Source organism: Alosa alosa, chromosome 19 (genome assembly GCF_017589495.1).
Source record: "Alosa alosa isolate M-15738 ecotype Scorff River chromosome 19, AALO_Geno_1.1, whole genome shotgun sequence".
Classification (NCBI taxonomy): domain Eukaryota; kingdom Metazoa; phylum Chordata; class Actinopteri; order Clupeiformes; family Clupeidae; genus Alosa; species Alosa alosa.
In genome coordinates, this window is record NC_063207.1 from 14,229,300 (window position 1) to 14,249,599 (window position 20,300).

Genomic DNA, 20,300 nt, shown 5'->3' on the forward strand with positions numbered 1-20,300 from the left:
GGGCTGAAGTGCCCCTTGAGCAAGGCACCTAACCCCTCACTGCTCCCCGAGCGCCGCTGTTGATGCAGGCAGCTCACTGCGCCGGGATTAGTGTGTGCTCCACCTCACTGTGTGTACACTGTGTGCTGTGTGTGTTTCACTAATTCACGGTTTGGGATAAATGCAGAGACCAAATTTCCCTCATGGGATTAAAAGAGTATATATACTTACTTATAAATTTAGTGACTACACTCATTGGCCTGTAGATGGAGGTGCACACATATACACACGCACACACACACAGGCACGCACATACTATCGGTATCGGCAATTAGAACAGCCGATACATAATTACAAATTGAGTAGGATTAAAGGAAAACCAAATATTCATCATCATCATCATCATGGCTGCATTTCCAGTATTGGCGATATGTAGTCGTTTGTCCACCAGATGGCGTACCGTTGCAGTGAGACGTAATTTTGTTGGAAGTTAATCTAAAGTGGGTTGGAAAAACAATGGACGCTTCCTACAAGGACTGTAGTTTACTGCAGAGAACGTCTAATATTTTCACATGAAATGTAATTCCCATTTCTTCTTGAAGCCGAAATAAATCTGAGACATCGGACATGCTTGGTTTTTACTGCAGGTACGTTAATCTTATAATATCAATAGCTATAGGACCTAGGTACAATAATGTTACCGTTAGCATTGGTTGAGTGATGGAGGGCAATTTGTAGAAAACTATAAATGGGGTTATACCAGAGCCCGTTTACGGAGAGCCGGATCTCTCCCTATTAACTCTATTGTACCTGCAATCTGTTGTAGCTCCGCTAGGGGCGATCACGAAAAAGTGCAAAAACAATGGGGGTCTATGGAGCTAGAAGGCTAAATATGTCTCTTTCACCTGGTTGTAGTTGAAAAATCGAAGATTTGATTGTGGTTTCTGCAAGCTTAATATGGATTATAGGTCAAAAGTTGAATAAACGAGTACTTACATCCTTTTGATTTCTTACAGGTTGGGTTGTTGTTGCCCACAACACACTAGCTTTCTACTAATGAATGACGTCATTGACGCATTTGAAAGGCTTTTTAGATCAAATAAGTGACTCAAAAAAGATAAATCTCAGCGGTCTGTATTTTCTCTGCCCCCTCTTTCGCATGCAACATTCAAATTTCTGGGCAAAAAATTATATCCAGAGAAAAGTGGATTTGAGGGGTATAGCTCCATAGACCTCCATTCATTCTGCACTTATTCGTGAGCGCCCTCATGTGGAACCAGAAAAGGAACTGCAACCAGTTCAGAAACCGGAAGTTTCCAGAGAGTGGCGGTTCTCCCCTTATTAGACATTCTCTGGTTCTACTAAGCAAATTAATAGCAGCACTGCAATTGTATCTTTCGACTGTCATCTCATTCCCTAACGCGATGGTTTTCTAATGGAAAATATACTTGAAAGATAACCTGTCTATGATGCAAACACCGGGCTGGGACATTTCTGCTTGCTAAATAGGTTTTTTTCTGCTGTTGATTTGGTCACAGTCCTTGGTGGCCCTTTCAGTGCTTTGTAAAGTGTTGCATTAAGACCACAAAAGTCTCAAAAAGCATCTGAGCTAACGTTCATTCCCAAACACTCACTAGGCTACTTCAATACTCTATTTTCAAAATTAACGCACCCATGATGATCTACATTAGCCTAGAAATCTAGACGCACCCTAGCGGCGGCAAATTAATTTGCTCAGCCTGTACGTCTAGTATCAAACCATAGGGATTTCTATTGGCTGACGCCGGGACCTCATCCAATCACAGCCTATTTTGTTAGAGAGTCTTAAGGCGGGCTTAACAGGATAACGACAGTCCCAAGATGGTGAACAACAAGGAAGGTGGCTATGGCTTAACTAAGAGCGGTTGTTTGAATCGGCGTTGGCGCCAACTTTGGAAAAGTTGGACTTGTGCTTTTCTTTGAAAGTTGAGCAACACAATGCACTTAAGTCATTCCTTTCAAGAAGGATGTATTTGCCGCTTTTGCCGAATCGGATACGGATATGGTCATAGCTGGCCTATTGCATGCCTAGGCAGTTTGAAAGACAATTCTCTGCCCGCCCCTTGGATTAAGCGAGGTGAATGGTTCGATGCCAGACTATACATTTCAATGATATAGGATGGCCCGCCAGGCTAGATCTACATCTAAACCTAATATTTTAGAGCCCACTTTGAGAGATGTATCCAAGGCAGGGCTGTACACATAATCGTAGGCTAATATTATTTGTTGCACGTGCTACAAAAATCATTCTGTGCAATGGATGATTTACCAACGTTACACCGGTCCGATACAGTTTTGCCTATGGCTATACATGCGTGAGACTGAGACGCCTGTTTATTTGTTTTAAGTGCATGCTGTGAGAGGGGAATCGATGTTCTTTGATTCCAGCTTGGTAGTTGTAGTCTGTAAGATTAAAAAGCACGTGTGTGTGAAGTATCCAAACAATGACACCTTCGTTATGGCTTTCATTATGGCTGCTTTAGCCACAGACCTTCAGCTACTGTGTAGTGGGTCCCATTTAGAAGTGGCTACTTCATTCGCGCTTTCCGTGATTCAAGGAGCTGCGTGAATTTTATTACAACTTTTCGCCACGATGTGGCAGCTTAAGTCCGCTGATACTGTAAGGCGTAAGCCATTGGTTTCCAAAGGAGATTTTATTTGTGAAAATTAAACAATATCGGGCGCCTACCGTGGACTAGGCTGGGTCAACCCAGCCTGATCTGCCGGCGATTTATTTTTTGATTTCTTAAAAGATTGAGCTTGGTCTGGTGAAAGCCAGACTAGCCATGACCTCAGTTACACAATGCAAGGGAACATAAATCAACCTATATTTGCACGAACAATAACGGACAACAGCTCTTCAACATGGCCCGTTAAAATGTGTATGAACAGTCTAGCGACGCATTTCATGAAGGCCCATTTGCACCACTAGTTAGATGTAAAACTGCATTTCGTTTCAGACTACTGGTACTTAATTTGTATGAGGGGTTTTTCCTGCCATTAATAAAAGTAAAATGAAAACAGTGAAATTAAAATGAAAAACTCGTTTTGCCATTTAATTTTCAAAGTGTCAGTGCAATTATCCTGCCAAATTTAAAAATAAAATGAAATATATACATTTGGCTTTTAATTTTCCTGATAAACACGATACATTTGTGACAAAAATAAAAATAAATTGAAAATGTCTATTTGTCATTTCATTTTCTTTACCATCCTGGTATATTACTGCCAAAAATGAAAATGTTAGTTGGAAAATGAAAAAAATGCAAACTTCACTTTGACTTTGCCTTTTCTGATTATGTGCTAATGTATGCCAAAATGATAAATAAAATGAAAACTGACACCTTCTTGCGATTTATTTTCCATTTTCGATTTTCATTTTTCATTTTGAAGTTCACAACATGCAAATGAGCTGCATTGTTAATGAGATGTATGTGGGTGGTGCTCTGGTGACGACAAATTAAATGCGCCCCATGATCATGATTTAGCTTTTAGATCAACGCTGGATGGCAGCCAGATCAGTCCAAGACGAGGCCGTAGCGCCCCAGAGTCCCCTTTATCACACGAGGCCGCCCAGGCAAAAATCGCGAAGCCTGCTCAATTAATTCGAGAGAGACAGTAATCCAAGCTCCTGCATTCTACGCCATCTGTCCTCTCCGGCGAATTGAGCAGGCTCGCGATTTTGTTGCTGTCATTCCTAACTGCACATAGGCTGTAATCGTCTCGGCAGGGATATCCTGCCTGGGCCGGCCTCGTGTGATACAAGAGGACTCTAGGGCCGCTACGGCCTCGTCTTTGACCGATCTGGCTGCCATCTTGCCGTCAACCAACCGCGTTTATTGATCTAAAGCTAAATCATGATCATGGTAGGCGCATTTAATTTGTCGTCACCAGAGCACCACCCACATACATCTCATTAACAATGCAGCTCATTTGCATGTTGTGAACTTCAAAATGAAAATGAAAATCGAGAAATGGAAAATAAATCGCAAGCAGGTGTCAGTTTTCATTTTATTTATCATTTTGGCATACATTGTGCGCATTGTCAGGAAATTTGGCAGGATAATTGCACTGACACTTTGAAAATTAAATGGCAAAACGAGTTTTTCATTTTAATTTCACTGTTTTCATTTTCATTTTATTAATGGCAGGAAAACCCCCCCATAAATTTGTGCATTGACAATAAAGTATAACATGAACCTAAAGATGACTAAAATTATGTAGAAGAAGAAACATTCACAAAAAATCCATCCATCCAAAAATGACCTTTCTTTTTGATAGCTGTTGAAAACTGCATGGAACTGACAGAGATGTTTTTGTTTATTAATAAATAAATAAATAATAATAAATAAACATTATGCTGATACCTTCTGCTTTCCCCAAATAAGTATAAGTATAAGTATAAGTATATATACTTTTTTGATCCCGTGAGGGAAATTTGGTCTCTGCATTTAACCCAATCGGTGAATTAGTGAAACACAAACAGCACACAGTGTACACACAGTGAGGTGAAGCACACACTAATCCCGGCGCAGTGAGCTGCCTGCTACAATGGCGGCGCTCGGGGAAAATACATTGTAGCCTACAGGTGTAAGTGACCTTTCATCAATCCAGTTGCAATGGATGAACTGTGATGAACTGCCCTACTTGTGATTGTTTAGAGATTTTAAAGGTTTTATAACAATGCTACAACTTTTTTGGCTATTCTACAATCTATTCACCTTTGCAGCGCCAGTAGGCTATGTGCAGCCGCACACACACACACAGGCATGCCAAACAAGCATACACAAAGGTTTCAAGAGTGGGGGATGGAGTAAAAGATGAAGACAAATTGATTAGTGTGATTTATTTTCGCGGAACGGATGTACATGACTGAGCGGCGGTCATATTTTGTACCGCTATGCGGTACATCTATTTTATTGTAATGGATGCAGAATGCACTGCACATCTTCAAAACTGCCATTATCACTATGCATTATTTTAATTCGCATTGATTGTCTTTTATTTCATGAGTCGTCAGTTGATACTCTTGAAGTTTAATCTAATCCTGCCGTCAATATGTGCACAGAGGTATCATATTCGCAAAACATGCAACTTGGACTGAAATTCATTAATTTCTATAAAAACAGCGCCCCCTGTCGGCACCACCATTTGATTGGTGTTAAGAGGTCAATCTATGGAAGCCAGGAATGGCATGGTGGCGTCAACAAGCAAGCAGCTGCAGCCTGCAGTTTAGCAGTCGGCAGAGTCCTCTGCCAACATGCCTTTTGATGATGTAATTCCCCTGAATCTTGAAATAATTTCTGTCAACAAGGAAGTAGCAAACTCACGACTGAAAAAAAATATTTTTGTTTTGGTTCTAGCAAATAGCTAGCTGTGTCGCAATCAAACAAGCTTCTTAATACTGTAGTGTGAGTCAGCTAGCACGCTTGCTAACTTCGCTTGACCGCACCTTGAAATTGCCCGCGTACCTCCCTAGTAAGCAAGAGAACTCCAGCAATTCAGGTGGGTAAAGACTGAAGTACACATTAACATTACCATCTATTACATCGAAATATGCTATGTGAACACTGTGACGCAAAACCATTTACAGTCATGTTCGGACCGATTGGGAAGTTAAACCGAAGCTGTTGCCTCAGTGCTCAATATCAATTGAGAAGCTTGCAATTTAGCTCACGAGCTAGCTAGATAGCTAACGTCAATCTACTTCCTAATCCGTGAGCCGATATTAAAATGGTAAAAGTCATGTTAACTTGGTGAGTTTGGTTTATAGATTGTTAGCTATGTATCTTAGTGTTTAGCTGCGACTGTCTTGCCATTGGGATGGTATGTGAAGTAGTTACTTCCCTTAACTGTTAGCTTGGCACAGGTTGTGGTTTATATTGACAGTAGCCAGCTAACGTTAGCCGCTTTAGAATATAGCTGGGCAATGAACCTATGCATTACCCTTACCGTTTAACGTCAATGCAGTTTACTGACGTCATTCCTTTAGTAATTTGCTCTATAGTCGGTGATGTTATAGCAATACAGTACTTTTAGCCACTTTACACTAGGGGCCCCCGTGCATCCTCGTGTTTACCCACTAGGGTTACACACAGTCATGTCGGAGGAAAGCAAATCCGGATACCTCAGGGACTATGCAGAGTTCGTGACGTGCATTATCACTCATCACTTCTCAGATGAAAGGCATAAAACCCCACAGTTTTTTGGGGGTCTAATTGCAGTTTTGTCCTTGTAAATCATACAATGCAGCAGTTTGAAACTACTTCCTTGAGATGTTATCTGTACTTTAAGTGTAGACAAAACAAAGGTTGTGTGGTTTGCTCTCACTCTGTAAACTGCACATTCGAAGCTGCTGCTGTTTGTTCACTCCTCAAGGCTCCATAAACAGCTGTACTCTTATCAAGCAGACTGGGTGGAAAAGTACTTTGCAGCTGTGTGCGTGTGGTTGATCCTCTGGTGCTGTGTTGTCCGTCTGCACTAACAAGAGCGGTGCTTGTAGTGCTTCCAAGTGGACTTGACTGCAACATTAAAATTGTAGAGCAGAGTGCCCTGGTCAATGCAAACCAGTTCCACCTCTGTTAGAATCACCTCTGTTCCATCACAGATTACTTGATTCAGGTACTGTATGCAGCCGCTTGCTGAGCGTTCTTTTAATGGAGCACAGCATACTACAGTGATGCCGTATTAGATCAGCTGAAAAGGACACACAGTGTCTCTCAATCACGTGTGAGTGGGTTGCCCTGAGAGACACAGAGAGATTAAAATGCAAAGAGGATCACCTGGCAGGTCTGGGACAGCTGGGTGTGTCTGTCAGCCACACACACATACACACACACTGACTCATGCACATAAAATTGGACAAGATGTAGCCCAGAACATTAGCTTTCATCATTGATGTCATGGATTTTTTTTTAATGGTACATTTTGAGTCTTAACTAGTAACAACTGTCTGAAGAGTTAAAGAACTGTCCGTAAATTCCAATCAGGTTAGTCATTTAAAAAAAAAAAGTGAAATTAGGACCAAACCTCCTAATTTCCTCCTAACGAGTCCCATGGTTATTTGGATTTGCATGTAGAGGAAGAGAAAGCTGCGGTAGCCTAGATCTGCACCCACACAGTAGATGCTTTTGTCTAAAGTAGCTCAAGCCACAACGCAGTGAATGCTTACACTTGTCAGAACTGGCAATTGGAACTCTGACCCAGCTTCTCGGTCAGCTGGGTCATGGGAAAGTCTGGCAGGGCGTGTGGGAGCCAGTGGAGGTCAGGGCACATGTTGAGGCTTAGGTGGTCACCCACAGGATGAGGTTGGGCATTGGTCCACAACACTTCACACTAACTCTAATTATTTAGGAGCAGCTCTTTAAAATAATAGACTTATCAGACAGAGAAGACTCCTTAATTATACTATTGAACTGATCATGTAGTTGTGTTGTTTTAAAAGTGGTTAAAAGTGGTTGCCAGCTTGGCAACTAGGCATGAGGTTTTGGTTGCCAAAGCTAACCAAATCTGGTATCAATTTGGTAGCCAAGGGCAACCGGGCAACCGTTAATGTTGAGCCCTGCTATTGATTGACAGAATGTTCTGCACCACAATCAGCATTGCCTTCAGTTACATCTTTTCATTTAGGTCTAGAACTTGAGCGTTACTCTTTTAATATAGCCAGGCCTGCCACATATCTGAATCCTGGTACTGATTCAACTGTCTAGAAAGCAACGGTCTTGAATGGCATAGTAGCCAATTTAACAACTGCTTCTCCATGCTTTCATCTCCTTGTTTTCATCTCATAAAGCCAGCCAGACATGGCTGGCACCCTATGGGGAGGTTAGGTTGTTTTAGGTCAGGAGGAAAAATACCTTTCTAAACACCATCCAGCCAAAGAGTCAAGAGATGGTAGGCCTATACCAAGGTTGTGAGACAGAGCTCTCACTCAGGAGTGCTGTTGCCAAGGGCAGATTTGGGGCCGTGGATAAGTGAAGGGACGAGAGGAGTGATAACAAGAATAGCTGAAGTGGTGAGGGGCTTTAATGCTATTACTCCCGCTCCCATCATTCATGTATCTTTAAAAAACGAGATCTGTTGACCTCAAAATGTTTCAGACTGTTCTGTGCCAGTTCCTGCATGCATGAAGGCCTGGTCCTGCATGTGTTTAAGGCCCCGTTGATTGCAAGTGTGTTATCTTGTGATTAACACTGGATGTTCCTAGTGGATGGGAACGTGTAATGCGTTGTAAGCGAGGGGGGAACAAGGACAGGCCTGAGCCGAGAAGAGCTTTTAGATGCTGTGTAAGACTGAGTCATTCGTGAAGACACGGTGAGCTTTGACCGGCTGTTATTTCTAATCTTATGAGTGTGTCAGAGAGACTGGTATGCTGAGTCATGTGTGTGTCCCAGAAACGCTGTGTCTGTGTGTGTGAGTGATTGGGTAGGGGCCACGTGTACTCAGTCAGGCGTGATCCATCTGTAATCCTCTAAGTGTTTATTGTTCAGGGCCAGTGGAAAAAAAGTCATCAAAGCATCATTGCTTTTTCCATCCCTTCAAGCTCTGACCAAGAGACACTTTGTGTGTGTGTGTGTGTGTGTGTGTGTGTGTGTGTGTGTGTGTGTGTGTGTGTGTGTGTGTGTGTGTGTGTGTGTGGTGATGGCAGTAGGGGTTGAAGTCCTTTGTCATCTTTCCACCGGTGTTCAACACTCCACACATTCTCCCTTACCACAAACCACATACACAAGCACACATTCCATTAATCATTAAGTGTGTGTGTGTGTGTGTGTGTGTGTGTGTGTGTGTGTGTGTGTGTGTGTGTGTGTGTGTGTGTGTGTGTTGAAACAAATGAATAGCCTACATATTTCATTTGTTCTTCTCCAACAGTAGCAAGATTGTTGTACTATGACTTTAGTATGATAGTATGATTTGTTTAACCAAATGACTACTGCAGGACATGAGCAGCGCTTGTTTGCCAGGCAAAAGGCTCAGTCTGTATCAAGTCCTATCAGTGTGCATTTACTCTGAAGACTAGTGTTGGGAGCAGCAGGAGCAGGGAAATACATGTAGACACAGACTGCAGCTTTCCTACTATACTAATGTACCATATTAACCTCTAAGAGAGGGTACAAATGACACCTCCCAGCAGACCGTCATTACAGTAGCGTACTGCTGTTATGGCGACCGAGAGGCTGCTGGAATACGCTAATGCTGAGATCGAAAGTGCGTGCGTGTCAAGTCAAGTCAAGTCGGCTTTTATTGTCAATTTCTTTACATGCACTGGTCATACAAAGAATTGAAATTTCGTTTCTTACTTTCCCATGCAGACATAGACATGCTTTAAATACAGACATAGACAGACTATAGACATAGCCATAGACAATAAACATTAAATTAAAGTGCAAGACTGAAATATAGAACATGTATGTATCAAAATAGAAATATAGGACATATATATAAAAAAAAATAGAAGGTAGTTGTGTTGTATATTTATATAGTCTTAACAGTTACATGAAGTTTAAACTTGTGCTTGTTGTGACCTGTATATTTACATTGATATACAGTATGCAGTAATTTCAAGTATATCAGGCTTGATGTGAAGCAGCAACAGCAACTTAGGCTCTTGCCAGTCACAGTGCAGTTCCACAGGCGGTGTTGGGGGAGGGGTTAGGGTAGACAGGATCCTAGTTTCCTAGGTTCCTGGCTGGCTGGTGGAGTGGGGGGGGGGGGCTGTCAGTGATGGGAGGAAGTGGGTAGAGTGTTCAGCATCCTGATTACTTGGTGGATGAAGCTACTTGCCAGTCTGGTGAGTGCTTGGGCGGAGGCTCCTGTACAGCTCAGAGGGCAGGAGGCTGAACAGTTTGTGTGCAGGGGTGGGTTGTATCCTTGACAATCATTAGTGCTACTTGGTGAGGCGGGTGGTGTAAATGTCCTGCAGGGGGGGTAGTGCTCCAATGATCCTCTTAGCTGTGTTAACAGTCGCTGGAGGTCTTCCTGTTCTGATCTGTGCAGCTTCCGCCCCACACTGTGATGCTGCTGGAGGCGATGCTCCGATGGTCCCTCTGTAGAATGTAGTCATGACGGGAGGCGTGGCACTTGCCTTCTTCAATTTAGCCAAGAAGTAGAGCTGCTGGGCTTTTTTAGCCAGTGATGCTGTGTTGGTGGTCAGGAGGGTAAATTAAGCTGATGTGCACCCCCAGAAATTTTTTGCTGCTCACTCTCTCCACAGCATCTCCGTCGATGGACAGTGGTGGCAGTTGTTTGTGGCCTCTCTGAAAGTTGACAACAATCTCCTTGGTCTTGCTGACATTTAGCAGGAGGTTGTTGTCTTTTGCACCATTTAGCCAGCAGGTCTACTTCTTCTCTGTAGTGAGCCTCATGCCATGGTTAGTGATGAGGCCCACCAATACAAAGATCCGCAAACTTCACCAGATGGTTGGAGTGTGTGTGTGTGTGTGTGTGTGTGTGTGCGTTTTTGTACCTGCTATACCAGTGTAAATTTTAACACTCTCAGCAGGATTGCAACCTGACAGTGTGTCTAATACTTTCCATCCACTTGCATGTACACACGTACCTTTCTTGTAATGGATATCATTAGGGAGGTAACGATTACTGATAGTCACTCTAATCAGCAGCACAGTAGAAATATTTGAGTGTTTTATCAGTCTCACACACACACACACACACACACACACACACACACACACACACACACACACACACACACACGAGATTCATATTGCACTTCTCACTCTATCTTTTACACACTCTCTCACACACGTTCCTCATCATACTCTGCTTTCACCAGCAGTAGTCCTGTTTACACAACAGCTCTGACATCTGTGCTGCATTGATGTTCCCACAGATGAATTGAATCCGTTTTCACACACACACACACAAACACGCACACTTGCATTCACACTCACACTCACAAACGCACCTCAAGCAACACAAAAACACACTCTGTAACAGTGTCATTACATTACATTACATTACATTACATTACATTTGGCTGACGCTTTTTAACCAAAGCGACTAACAACATGGTAAACAGTAAGTTTTAGAACAATTCTCACAATTTTAGGACAGTTTAAAAAAAACATTAGAGTACAGTAAGAATAAGTCGTCGGTGAGTGCTGTTTTTAGCAGTTACTTGTCAGTTTAAAAGCGGCTGGTGAGTGCTAGGATCAGTAAGACTTGTTGTAAGTGTTGCTATGAGAGTAGATGTTCTCTAAAGAGCTGGGTCTTCAGGAGTTTTTTTGAAAGTGGAAAAGGATGTCCCTGCCCTTGTAGGAACTGGCAGTGTGTTCCCAATTAACGAGGAACAACAGATGAGAAAAAAGTTTGGATTGGCTTGGCGTACGGTGGTAGAGCTAGGCGTCGTTAGATCAGAGGGCCTTGGCGGTCTGAAGGTAGTGTAAGTCTGTATGAGGGCATTCAAGTAGGTGGGAGCAGAACCCGAGGAACTACTTTGTAGGCAAGCATTAGAGACTTGAATTTGATCTTGGGGCCGCCATAGGTAGCCCAGTGTAGCTGGATGAGCAGCGGGGTAACATGTGCCCTTTTGGGTTGATTGTAGACCAGAAGCGGCGCCGCTGGCGTTCTGGATCATCTGAAGTGGTTTCACTGCGCGGCTGGGAGACCTGTCAGGAGGGGCATTGCAGTAGTCGAGTCGGGAGATGACTATTGCCTGAACCAGAAGTTGGGTAGCATTAATGTAACAATTAATGTAACAAGCATTGGTTTATTTGTATGGATCAATGTCTTTCTTTCTTTTTTCTTTCTCTCTCTCAGGTATGGCGGTGTCTGCGCGAGGCCTTTATTTCCTGACCACTCTTTTCCTGGGCAGCTTCTTTGGGAGTGTGTTCATGCTGGGGCCGGTGCTGCCCCTCATGCTGATCTCCCCCGCCTGGTACCGCTGGCTCACTGATCGCATCGTCGCCACCTGGCTCACCCTGCCCGTGGTGGGTGTGTGTCTGTGTGTCTGTGTCTGTGTGTGTGTGTGTGTGTGTGTGTGTGTGTGTGTGTGTGTGTGTGTGTGTGTGTGGTATAGCGGGAGAGAGGAAGAGGAAAATCAATACCTTTTGTTTTTTGTTTGTTTTCTTTATTTATTTATTTCATGTTTTATAAACTACTTATAATTTTAGTAATAATATATTTTTTTTTTACTTTTGCAAATCCAGGGCTCCCTTGAAAAAGAGATGCAAGATCTCAATGGGACTCCTAATTAAATAAAGGATAAATACAAATAAAATAAAATAATAGCGTGTGTGTGAAGCTCACTTTGGCTGTGGTGAGTATGTGGTATGTGTGTATATCTGTGTGTGTGGGAGAGACAGAGAGGATGTGTGTGTTTGTGTATATGTATACGTATACGTGAGAGATAGAGCTATGATGTGTACATTTATATGTGTGCAGAAAAGCACGTGTGTGTGTGTATCTGTAATGTGCACTTTCCATCACAAACCGATTTTGTGTGTGTGTTTGCATGCAAAAACCCTCACGCCCGTCTGCATGTGCTCTTTCACTCACCTCTGACCAGCGTGATATTCACCACAAAACCCTGACCTTTTTACATGCTGACAAAGACTCTCACGTGTGTCACCATAAACTCATGATTGAACTCAAGTTTCAATCTCACCGGAGCTTTCTGCTGATACAGTTGTGTGTCTTGCAAAAGGAGCAGCTAGTTTTAATAGAGAGCAATAGCAGACACGAGCGTTGAGAATAGCCGGATGGCTGAAACGTCTGCTCTTGCTCTCTATTAAAACTAGTTGCTCCTTTTGCAAGACTTTGTCTAGTCACTTTTTTCAGAGTGCGAACCACTTATAGCCTCTTCACATTATTGGTTCTAACGCACCTGGACTTAAAAACAGTCGTCTGAGCGCAACAAAACTTCTCTGCCTCCTGCTGATACAGTTGTAAAAATATTATTTTTTAAGAGCAGGTATAAGTAACGTTATGATGCCACTAACGTGAGAAGTTGGAGAGGGTTGTCACACTGACTGTGTGTGTGTGTCCCTCAGGCCTTGCTGGAGGTGGTGTTTGGGGTGAAGGTGGTCATCACAGGCGATGGCTTTGTGCCGGGCGAGCGCAGCGTCATCATCATGAACCACCGCACGCGGCTGGACTGGATGTTCTTATGGTGCTGCCTGCTGCGCTACAGCTACCTGCGCCTGGAGAAGATCTGCCTCAAGGCCGGCCTCAAAGCTGTGCCTGGCTTCGGTGTGTGGACACACACACACACACATGTACACTCATGCCACACACTACACACACTAGTTTACGAGGATAGACTTAATTTGACCTTATCCTACATTTAGGGTGCAAATAAATGTTTGTGTGTGTCAAGTCTTGCATCATTGTTTGGTCCCCTGCAGCCCCCCTGGCTGCAGAATGACTGCTCTGATTAGAGTAATACTCCCACTGCTTCCTGTCACATCTCTTGTATTACCAGTTCTCTCTCTGTGTCTAGACTGGGCGATGCAATGCTGATAAAACCAGTTTATACAGTGATATTAGCACGTCGCCATTTAGTTTTGAAAAAGTGTGCCTGTGTGTGTGTGTTTAGGCTGGGCGATGCAGGTAGCCTCCTTCATCTTCATCCATCGGCGCTGGGAGGAGGACCGCACCCACATGGCCAACATGCTGCAGTACTTCTGCCGCATCAGGGAGCCCCTGCAGCTCCTGCTCTTCCCCGAGGGCACTGACCTCACCGGTGAGGGAGTACGCACACACACGCATGCCCATTCATATAAACCCTTACACTTATTGTTTCCTTTTGCTGACTGACTCTTCCCTCTGCCTCTTTCACGTGTTATTAGGAGAGGTTTCACTCAATAGGTTGCCTTCACACTTGGTCCGTTTAACAGAACCGAACCTGAGTGCGGTTCTGTTAAACGGACCAAGTGTGAAGTCTGTTACTCCCCCATAGCCCTGCCCAAGCAGGTCTCTTCACATTGAATTTTTATTTGTGCACCCAGGTCTGTTTATGTTATAAACACTAGCTTCTATTTACCAATATCGCTTGGCAATGCCACAAAAAAGTGGTAAAATCATATGGACCACCAATAGTGTTTATTTCCTGGTTTTGGAAAAGATAGCATTCATACCAAAGCTTCAAACCGTACCCGAGACCACCGCTTTCTGGCGGACTCTGGTCCGGTCTTGGGTCCGCACCCGAGTTCGGTAGACTACACAATCAAAATGAACCGAACCAACAGTCCAAACGAACTCGGGTCTGAACCAAAGGGTCTAGTGTGAATGTGCACAGAGAATGTCACACGCACACACACACTCTCACTCTCTCTAATTTGCTCATAATTACTGTACATTCTCTGTCTTTTACACTCACAGGCTTATTCTTGTACTCTGTTCTTCAGGGTCTGTGTGTGGCATTCATGCATACCTCTGTTGGACACAACAGAGGTCAGTGGAAATAAATGGACGTTGTACTGGCCCTGAAATAGCCAGCAGACCCGAGCTGGCAGTGGTCCAATTACAGCATGTCCAAACATACTGACCCCTGACACACACACACACACACACACACGGACACAGACACACACGCAGATCAGATTCTCACCTGTCCATCAGATCCTCTTAGGATAGCTTTTGATTTAAATCTGTTTTAACACTGACTGCCCCCTCTCGCTTCTTCTATTGAGATGGGGGCAGTTAATCTCCTGAGTCTCCGTTACAACACTGGCCTGATTTAATTACTGTGTATTTGTGTGTGTGTGTGGATGTGTGTACTAGTGTGTGTCTTTTCGAGCAGATGCCCCCTCATGTCCCTGTGTCATTAATTAAAAACAGTATGACATACTTTTCCTCCAGTCTGTGTGTGTCAGAGGGAGGAGGAGTTGTCTGTGTGTGAGTGTGTTGGCACACAGGGAAAAAATAGATATTGAACCGTGTGTGTGTGGTGCTTAAAGAAGGAGAGAAGGAGAAGAATGACAAGCACCTCCAAATCACGCTCTCACTGTGGATGGGTGAAAGCCAGATGCTGTTTGTAAACAAGTAGATGATAATCCTGTCTTACCTCTTCCTTTCCTAATCTTCCTCCTTCCCACTCCTCCTCCTCCTCCTCCTCCTCCTCACTCCACCCTCATGCTGGTGCTCTCAGGCTGATGGAAATTAGGTTTAGTCACATTTCATCATGGTTTCTCCCTAGCCTTTCTGTCACTTGGGTTGTCATCTACTGCTTAGCTTTGTCAAGTTCCTTTGGAAAAAAAGTGCCTGACAAATAAGTGAATGGAAGTGGTCTTTTCTCCTCCCCTCCTGTGCTATTCTTTTCTGCTCGCTTCTGACCCTACAGACAACACGCGAGCGCGAAGCGACGTCTTCGCTGAGAAGAACGGCCTGCCCAAGTACGAATACGTGCTGCACCCACGCACCACCGGGTTCACCTTCATCGTCAACACGCTCCGTGAAGGTCAGAGGTCACTGCACACACATCGGCCAATCACCACACCTCACTTGTGATCTGCCCCCTTAGTTAGAATATTGACCGCAAGTCACACGGTTCATCAGCATTAGTCAGTTGTGTAATGATGCCATCATGGCCACAATATCCTTCCATGGCCTTGTATCTCACAAAGTGCATTTTTTTGGGATGAACAAAACCTAGACAGAATAGGCTAGAACTGAAACACTTCCTGGGTTTGGCATCCTGTCATATGGAAAAATGTAAGGCACAAGGTTATGTATTCAAGTATTCATATTACCGAACTGTCCTGACACCACACACACACACACACACACACACACACATATACACACATAAAGAGATGATCTCCAGTGAATCATCCAGCTATGTCAAACACTATCCTGTAACTCGGACTGCCAGACTTGGCTGCTGTCCACAACATTCTGCAACACCATTGAGTAATGCCATCGATGTACACAGTAGGAGGCTGCACTACTCACCCGTTTCCCAGTAGTGTGTGCGTGTGTGCGCTTGTGTGCGTGTGTGTCTGTCTGACGTCTGTGGCATAGAGCTCATATTTGTCTGGTGGAAAGGACAACCACCCCCTTCGTTTCTTCAATGGAATGCTCATCTGTCTCAGCCACACTTGTTTGCCCCCACATACACACACACACACACACACATATACACACACAGACTCTGACTCCTCATGGACACACTGCTCCCTGAACAGTTGTCTGGCCCTTGTCCAACTGCTTTGACAGCACCAGCCCGAGCCTTCAGTGGAGTCAGGGAGGTCACGGTGCTGACATGGCGTGAGAGCTGGGCACAGGGTGAGAAGGGCAGGGGAGAGAGGGAGGGAGAGATAGGAAGAGAGAGAGGGAGGGAGGGATAGGGAGAGGGAGGGATAGGAAGAGAGAGAGAGGGAGGGATAGGAAGAGAGAGGGAGGATAGGAAGAGAGAGAAAAAGAGAGAGGGAGGGAGGAAAAAGAGAGAGGAGGATAGGAGAGAGAGAGAGAGGGATAGGGAGAGGGAAGGATAGATAGAGAGAGAGAGAGAGGGTAAGGGAGAGAGAGATAGGAAGAGAGAGAGAGATATGGGGAAGGGGGGTGTAGATCCACACGAGGCGTTGACGAGAGCGCTGACGACAGTGGAGGCCGGGGGTGGATTCACACCACGTTTGATTTTAGCCGCTCTAATGCCCTCCCGCTGCCGGCTGGCTTCGCACGGACAGACCGACTGAGCGCTCCCCCTCACAAATGGCCGAGTATGGGGCTCCGCAGAGCTGCCTAACGGGCCTGAGCTGGGGGCAGCCAGCACCAAGGTCATCAGTGTCCCCAGGAGCGCTTTCACACTGGACACACACACACACACACACACACTCTTATGTCCACTCAGATGAGTTAACTTAAAATAGTTTTGATGGGCTGTTTGATGCGTCAGTGTAAATAAATAGGATAAGATAATGTATAACCCCCATAACCAACATAATGCATTTTTTTCTGTTATCTTTGTTGTTTGCGTTACCGGAGTGACTGGTCAGAGGTTTACAAGGTCCACACATGCTGGACTTGAGAAGTCCTTGAGTGTACTGATTAACAGTGGAGACGGCCCAGATTTCACAATGAAGTGGTTTTTGTAATACTGTTGATGTAATCATCTTCCAGGGTTGCCTTGGAGTGGCATGGTGAGGGGCCCTTAAGGACTCTCTCTCTCTCTCTGTTTTTCTCTCTCTCTGTTTTTTTCTCTCTCTCTCTCAGGTGACAACCTGGACGCAGTGCACGACATCACTGTGGCCTACCCGAAGAACATCCCCCAGACGGAGCGCCACCTGGTGCTGGGCCTGTTTCCGCGCGAGATCCACTTCCACGTGCAGCGCTACCCGGTCTCCGCCCTCCCCACGGGCAACGAGGCGCTGCAGGCCTGGTGCCAGGAGCGCTGGACCGAGAAGGAGCAGCCTCGCGCGACTTCTCGCCCCGGGAGCAGCCGCGGGCTTCGACATCGCCGGGCGCTAAAGCCGCCCTGCAAGACGGAGCTGCGCGTGACTCTCATCAAGGTCGCCTCGCTGCTCTACTGGACGGTGTTCGTGGCGCTCTCGTTCGCCGCCCTCTGGCTGTGGGCGTCCGTGCGGCTCTACTTCCTGCTGGTGGTGGCCTTCTTCCTGGCACAGCAGAAGCTGGTGGGCGGTGTGGAGCTGATGGAGATGGCCTGCTACCGCTATTGGATGGGCGGTCGTCATGGTGACGGAGGAAGGTCAGGGGTCAAAGAGGACGTAGGGAACGGGATGGAGAAGAAGAAAGAGTGAGGATGGACACAGGTCGAGCCACGGCCACCCATCCGCCCGCCCGGGGGAAACGGTGTGTGTCTGGGACGACGTCCTTCCCCAGGAGGTGACGGTGCGAGGCGAGTGCCATTTTTTTTTTTGGACGGAGAGGAAACAATCACTCACACTCTCTCTGTCTCCTCATACCAAAGCTTCAGGCAGAGAGAGCTGCTCACTTTTCCTCCCTCCATTCCTGCCCTCCATCTCGTGCTGTCGTTCACTCTCCTTCGCTCACTAGTGTGTCCATATGCTGGCCGTCAACCGGGCAACCTGGGCTGTGCTGCCGTCCGCCTCTGCTCTGAAAGACGGAGAAGGTTTAAATATGAATGTGTAGACGGATGAGGTCACTGACTGGTACAATGTCAGGAACTAATGTAGAAGAACAGGCAAGATTAAGAAATATCTTAAACGGAATGCTGTTCTGCCAATCATTGCTGTGTGTGTTTGGTGAATGTTTATTGGTGTATGGCAGTTTGGTGGTTACTTTACTTGAAGGTCAGCCAACCATCCACTTCACAATCCCTCTTCTCTCTTCTCCTCAGTTTCACTTTGCTTTGTCTTGTCTTAAATGGGAGAGAAGCATTTTTTTATTTCTTTATCTTTTTTACAGCCTAGCCTGTCATATGTCATTGACATAATATTACTTTATATGCCAGATTATACCATTTTCTATAATCACAGCCATATTTTGTAAGGTATCTTTTTAAATCGTCATTGCTTTGTTTAAGTTTTTTGTTGTGTTAGTTGTCCTTTCATGTTTTTATCCTTCAGGAATCAAAGCCATATTTGTGTTGCCATGCCACCCGCGGCCCTGGGCTGCACTTGTCATGTTTTTGAACATTAATCGCAACTGTAGCCAAATTTAGCGCTGTGTTGTGGAGATGAGTCGAGAGACGTCACTCCTGTAGCCAATAGACATTGTTAGTAGTGCTCGCAGGCCGGCCGCGTTCAGAATGCAACGCCGTGCTGACACTCGCATCTGGACCCCCTTTTCTCTAAACTGTGATGAGTTTACACAGAGCCCCGACTCACCTTAGCACAGGTGTGTGTGTGTTTTTGTACATTTATGAAGCCGCATCTTAACGTCCTGTTTTTCTGTAGCAGGAGTATGTATGCGTTGGATGCTGGATCTATAGCTGTTTAGCTGTTTATACTGCAGGTGTGTGTGTGTGTGTGTGTGTGTGTGTGTGTGTGTGTGTGTGTGTGTGACTGTGCATGGCTATTGAAGCTGTTGCATGGGAACGGCAGAGGCAAAGGTAGTGCGCAGACCAACACTGTGTGGTGGCCTTAAGCCAACCACTGCTGACTTAGAGTGCTAACTGGAGATTAGAAAACATCACCAATCATAGACTACTCATGTTACGCTGAATCACAATCAGATGCTGTCTTGATGATGACATCCTTCTCTTCATAACAGATGTAATGTGTGTGTGCGTGTGCGTGAGTGTGTGCGCGTGCGTGTCTGTGCGTGCACGTGTGTGTATCTACATGTATGTGCAGAGGAAAACTGGCCTTGGACACTGTGATGGAGAACTGTAGCTTGCAAACTGGTCAACCTGTACCAATTACACTACTACTATAATAGATCTCATAAAGTTCAGTTCCAAACTGAGTTTCACTCTTTGCCCTTAGTCTCTCCATGTTATACTGGAGGTGATCCCCCTGTTATCCTCTCAGGTAAAGTTTATCACTTTCATGATCTCTGTAACCACTCTGTTAAAGAACTCCAAATAAATATTCACTTCTTCCACCAGCTTGGGATTCTTGTAATTATTGTTTTTGTTTGTTTAACTGTTTTAGGTTGCAGAAACCTGTATGTTAAGTATTGGAATAAGTTAATGAAGAAAATGAATTTTAAGCTTTCAGAGATTTCAGTAAAATCATTTCATTTAGCTATTGGTAGTATTACCAGTAATATTTCATTTTGTAAGTTAATATTTTTATGGTTGGAGAACATTTTGGATTGATTTCACCATTCAGTCCCATCCAAAATAAAAGATCTGTTGTCAAGCAATAATCATTCTTTCTACCTATGATCACTAAAGGGTGATTGTAGACTGCCAAGGAGAGCTATATAGCAGAGAGGGTTGAAGCAGAGTAATCAAGGATCTTTGTATATAGTGCTCTATGGAATCAGTGAACACAGGTCTAGATTCCACCTCTCCTAGCAATACTGAGTGTTGTGTTTGTCTGTGTTTATTCAGTGGTAAAGAGCCACGGTTTTTCCAGCAATGGGTCATCTTAGTTGAACACAGGTGTAAATCAAGCATCATGGAGTCAATGTTTCATGTCACCTTCTCACAATGCACACAGGCTAGGAGTGACAGAAGGGGTCGTTTCGTTGAGACTTGGGACATTCGAAGGTGAAGAGGGGTTGCTGTGGCAACTCGTGTTGATTTCTTTTGTCTGTTGCCAGGCAACAGGAGGTGCTATGATGTCATTTGAGACCTCTTGCATGTCATTTTGTCTTTCCACTCCCTCGCTGTGTTGGTTGCTTAGCTGCTGCTTACTTGTGTCTGATATGATAGAAAACATGTATGAGGAGGGAGT

General features: G+C 44.8%; 1 protein-coding gene across 1 annotated transcript; it reads left to right on the forward strand.

The window, feature by feature from the left end:
- Window positions 1–5,191: 5,191 nt before the first annotated feature.
- On the forward strand, window positions 5,192–19,503 carry lclat1 (lysocardiolipin acyltransferase 1). Its single transcript, XM_048227782.1, has 6 exons — window positions 5,192–5,523; window positions 11,794–11,963; window positions 13,026–13,224; window positions 13,571–13,717; window positions 15,317–15,433; window positions 17,188–19,503. Exons 2-6 carry the CDS (start codon window positions 11,796–11,798, stop codon window positions 17,730–17,732), a joined length of 1,176 nt encoding a protein of 391 aa, XP_048083739.1. The 5' UTR covers window positions 5,192–5,523; window positions 11,794–11,795; the 3' UTR covers window positions 17,733–19,503.
- The last annotated feature ends 797 nt before the right edge of the window (window positions 19,504–20,300 follow it).

Excerpts from the sequence above, each read along its gene's own strand:
- lclat1 (XM_048227782.1), top strand. The coding sequence starts at position 11,796 with ATGGCGGTGTCTGCGCGAGGCCTTTATTTCCTGACCACTCTTTTCCTG. Across the intron at positions 13,225-13,570 it reads CAAAGCTGTGCCTGGCTTCG|GCTGGGCGATGCAGGTAGCC; the intron begins GTGTGTGGACAC and ends GTGTGTGTTTAG. Across the intron at positions 13,718-15,316 it reads CGAGGGCACTGACCTCACCG|ACAACACGCGAGCGCGAAGC; the intron begins GTGAGGGAGTAC and ends CTGACCCTACAG.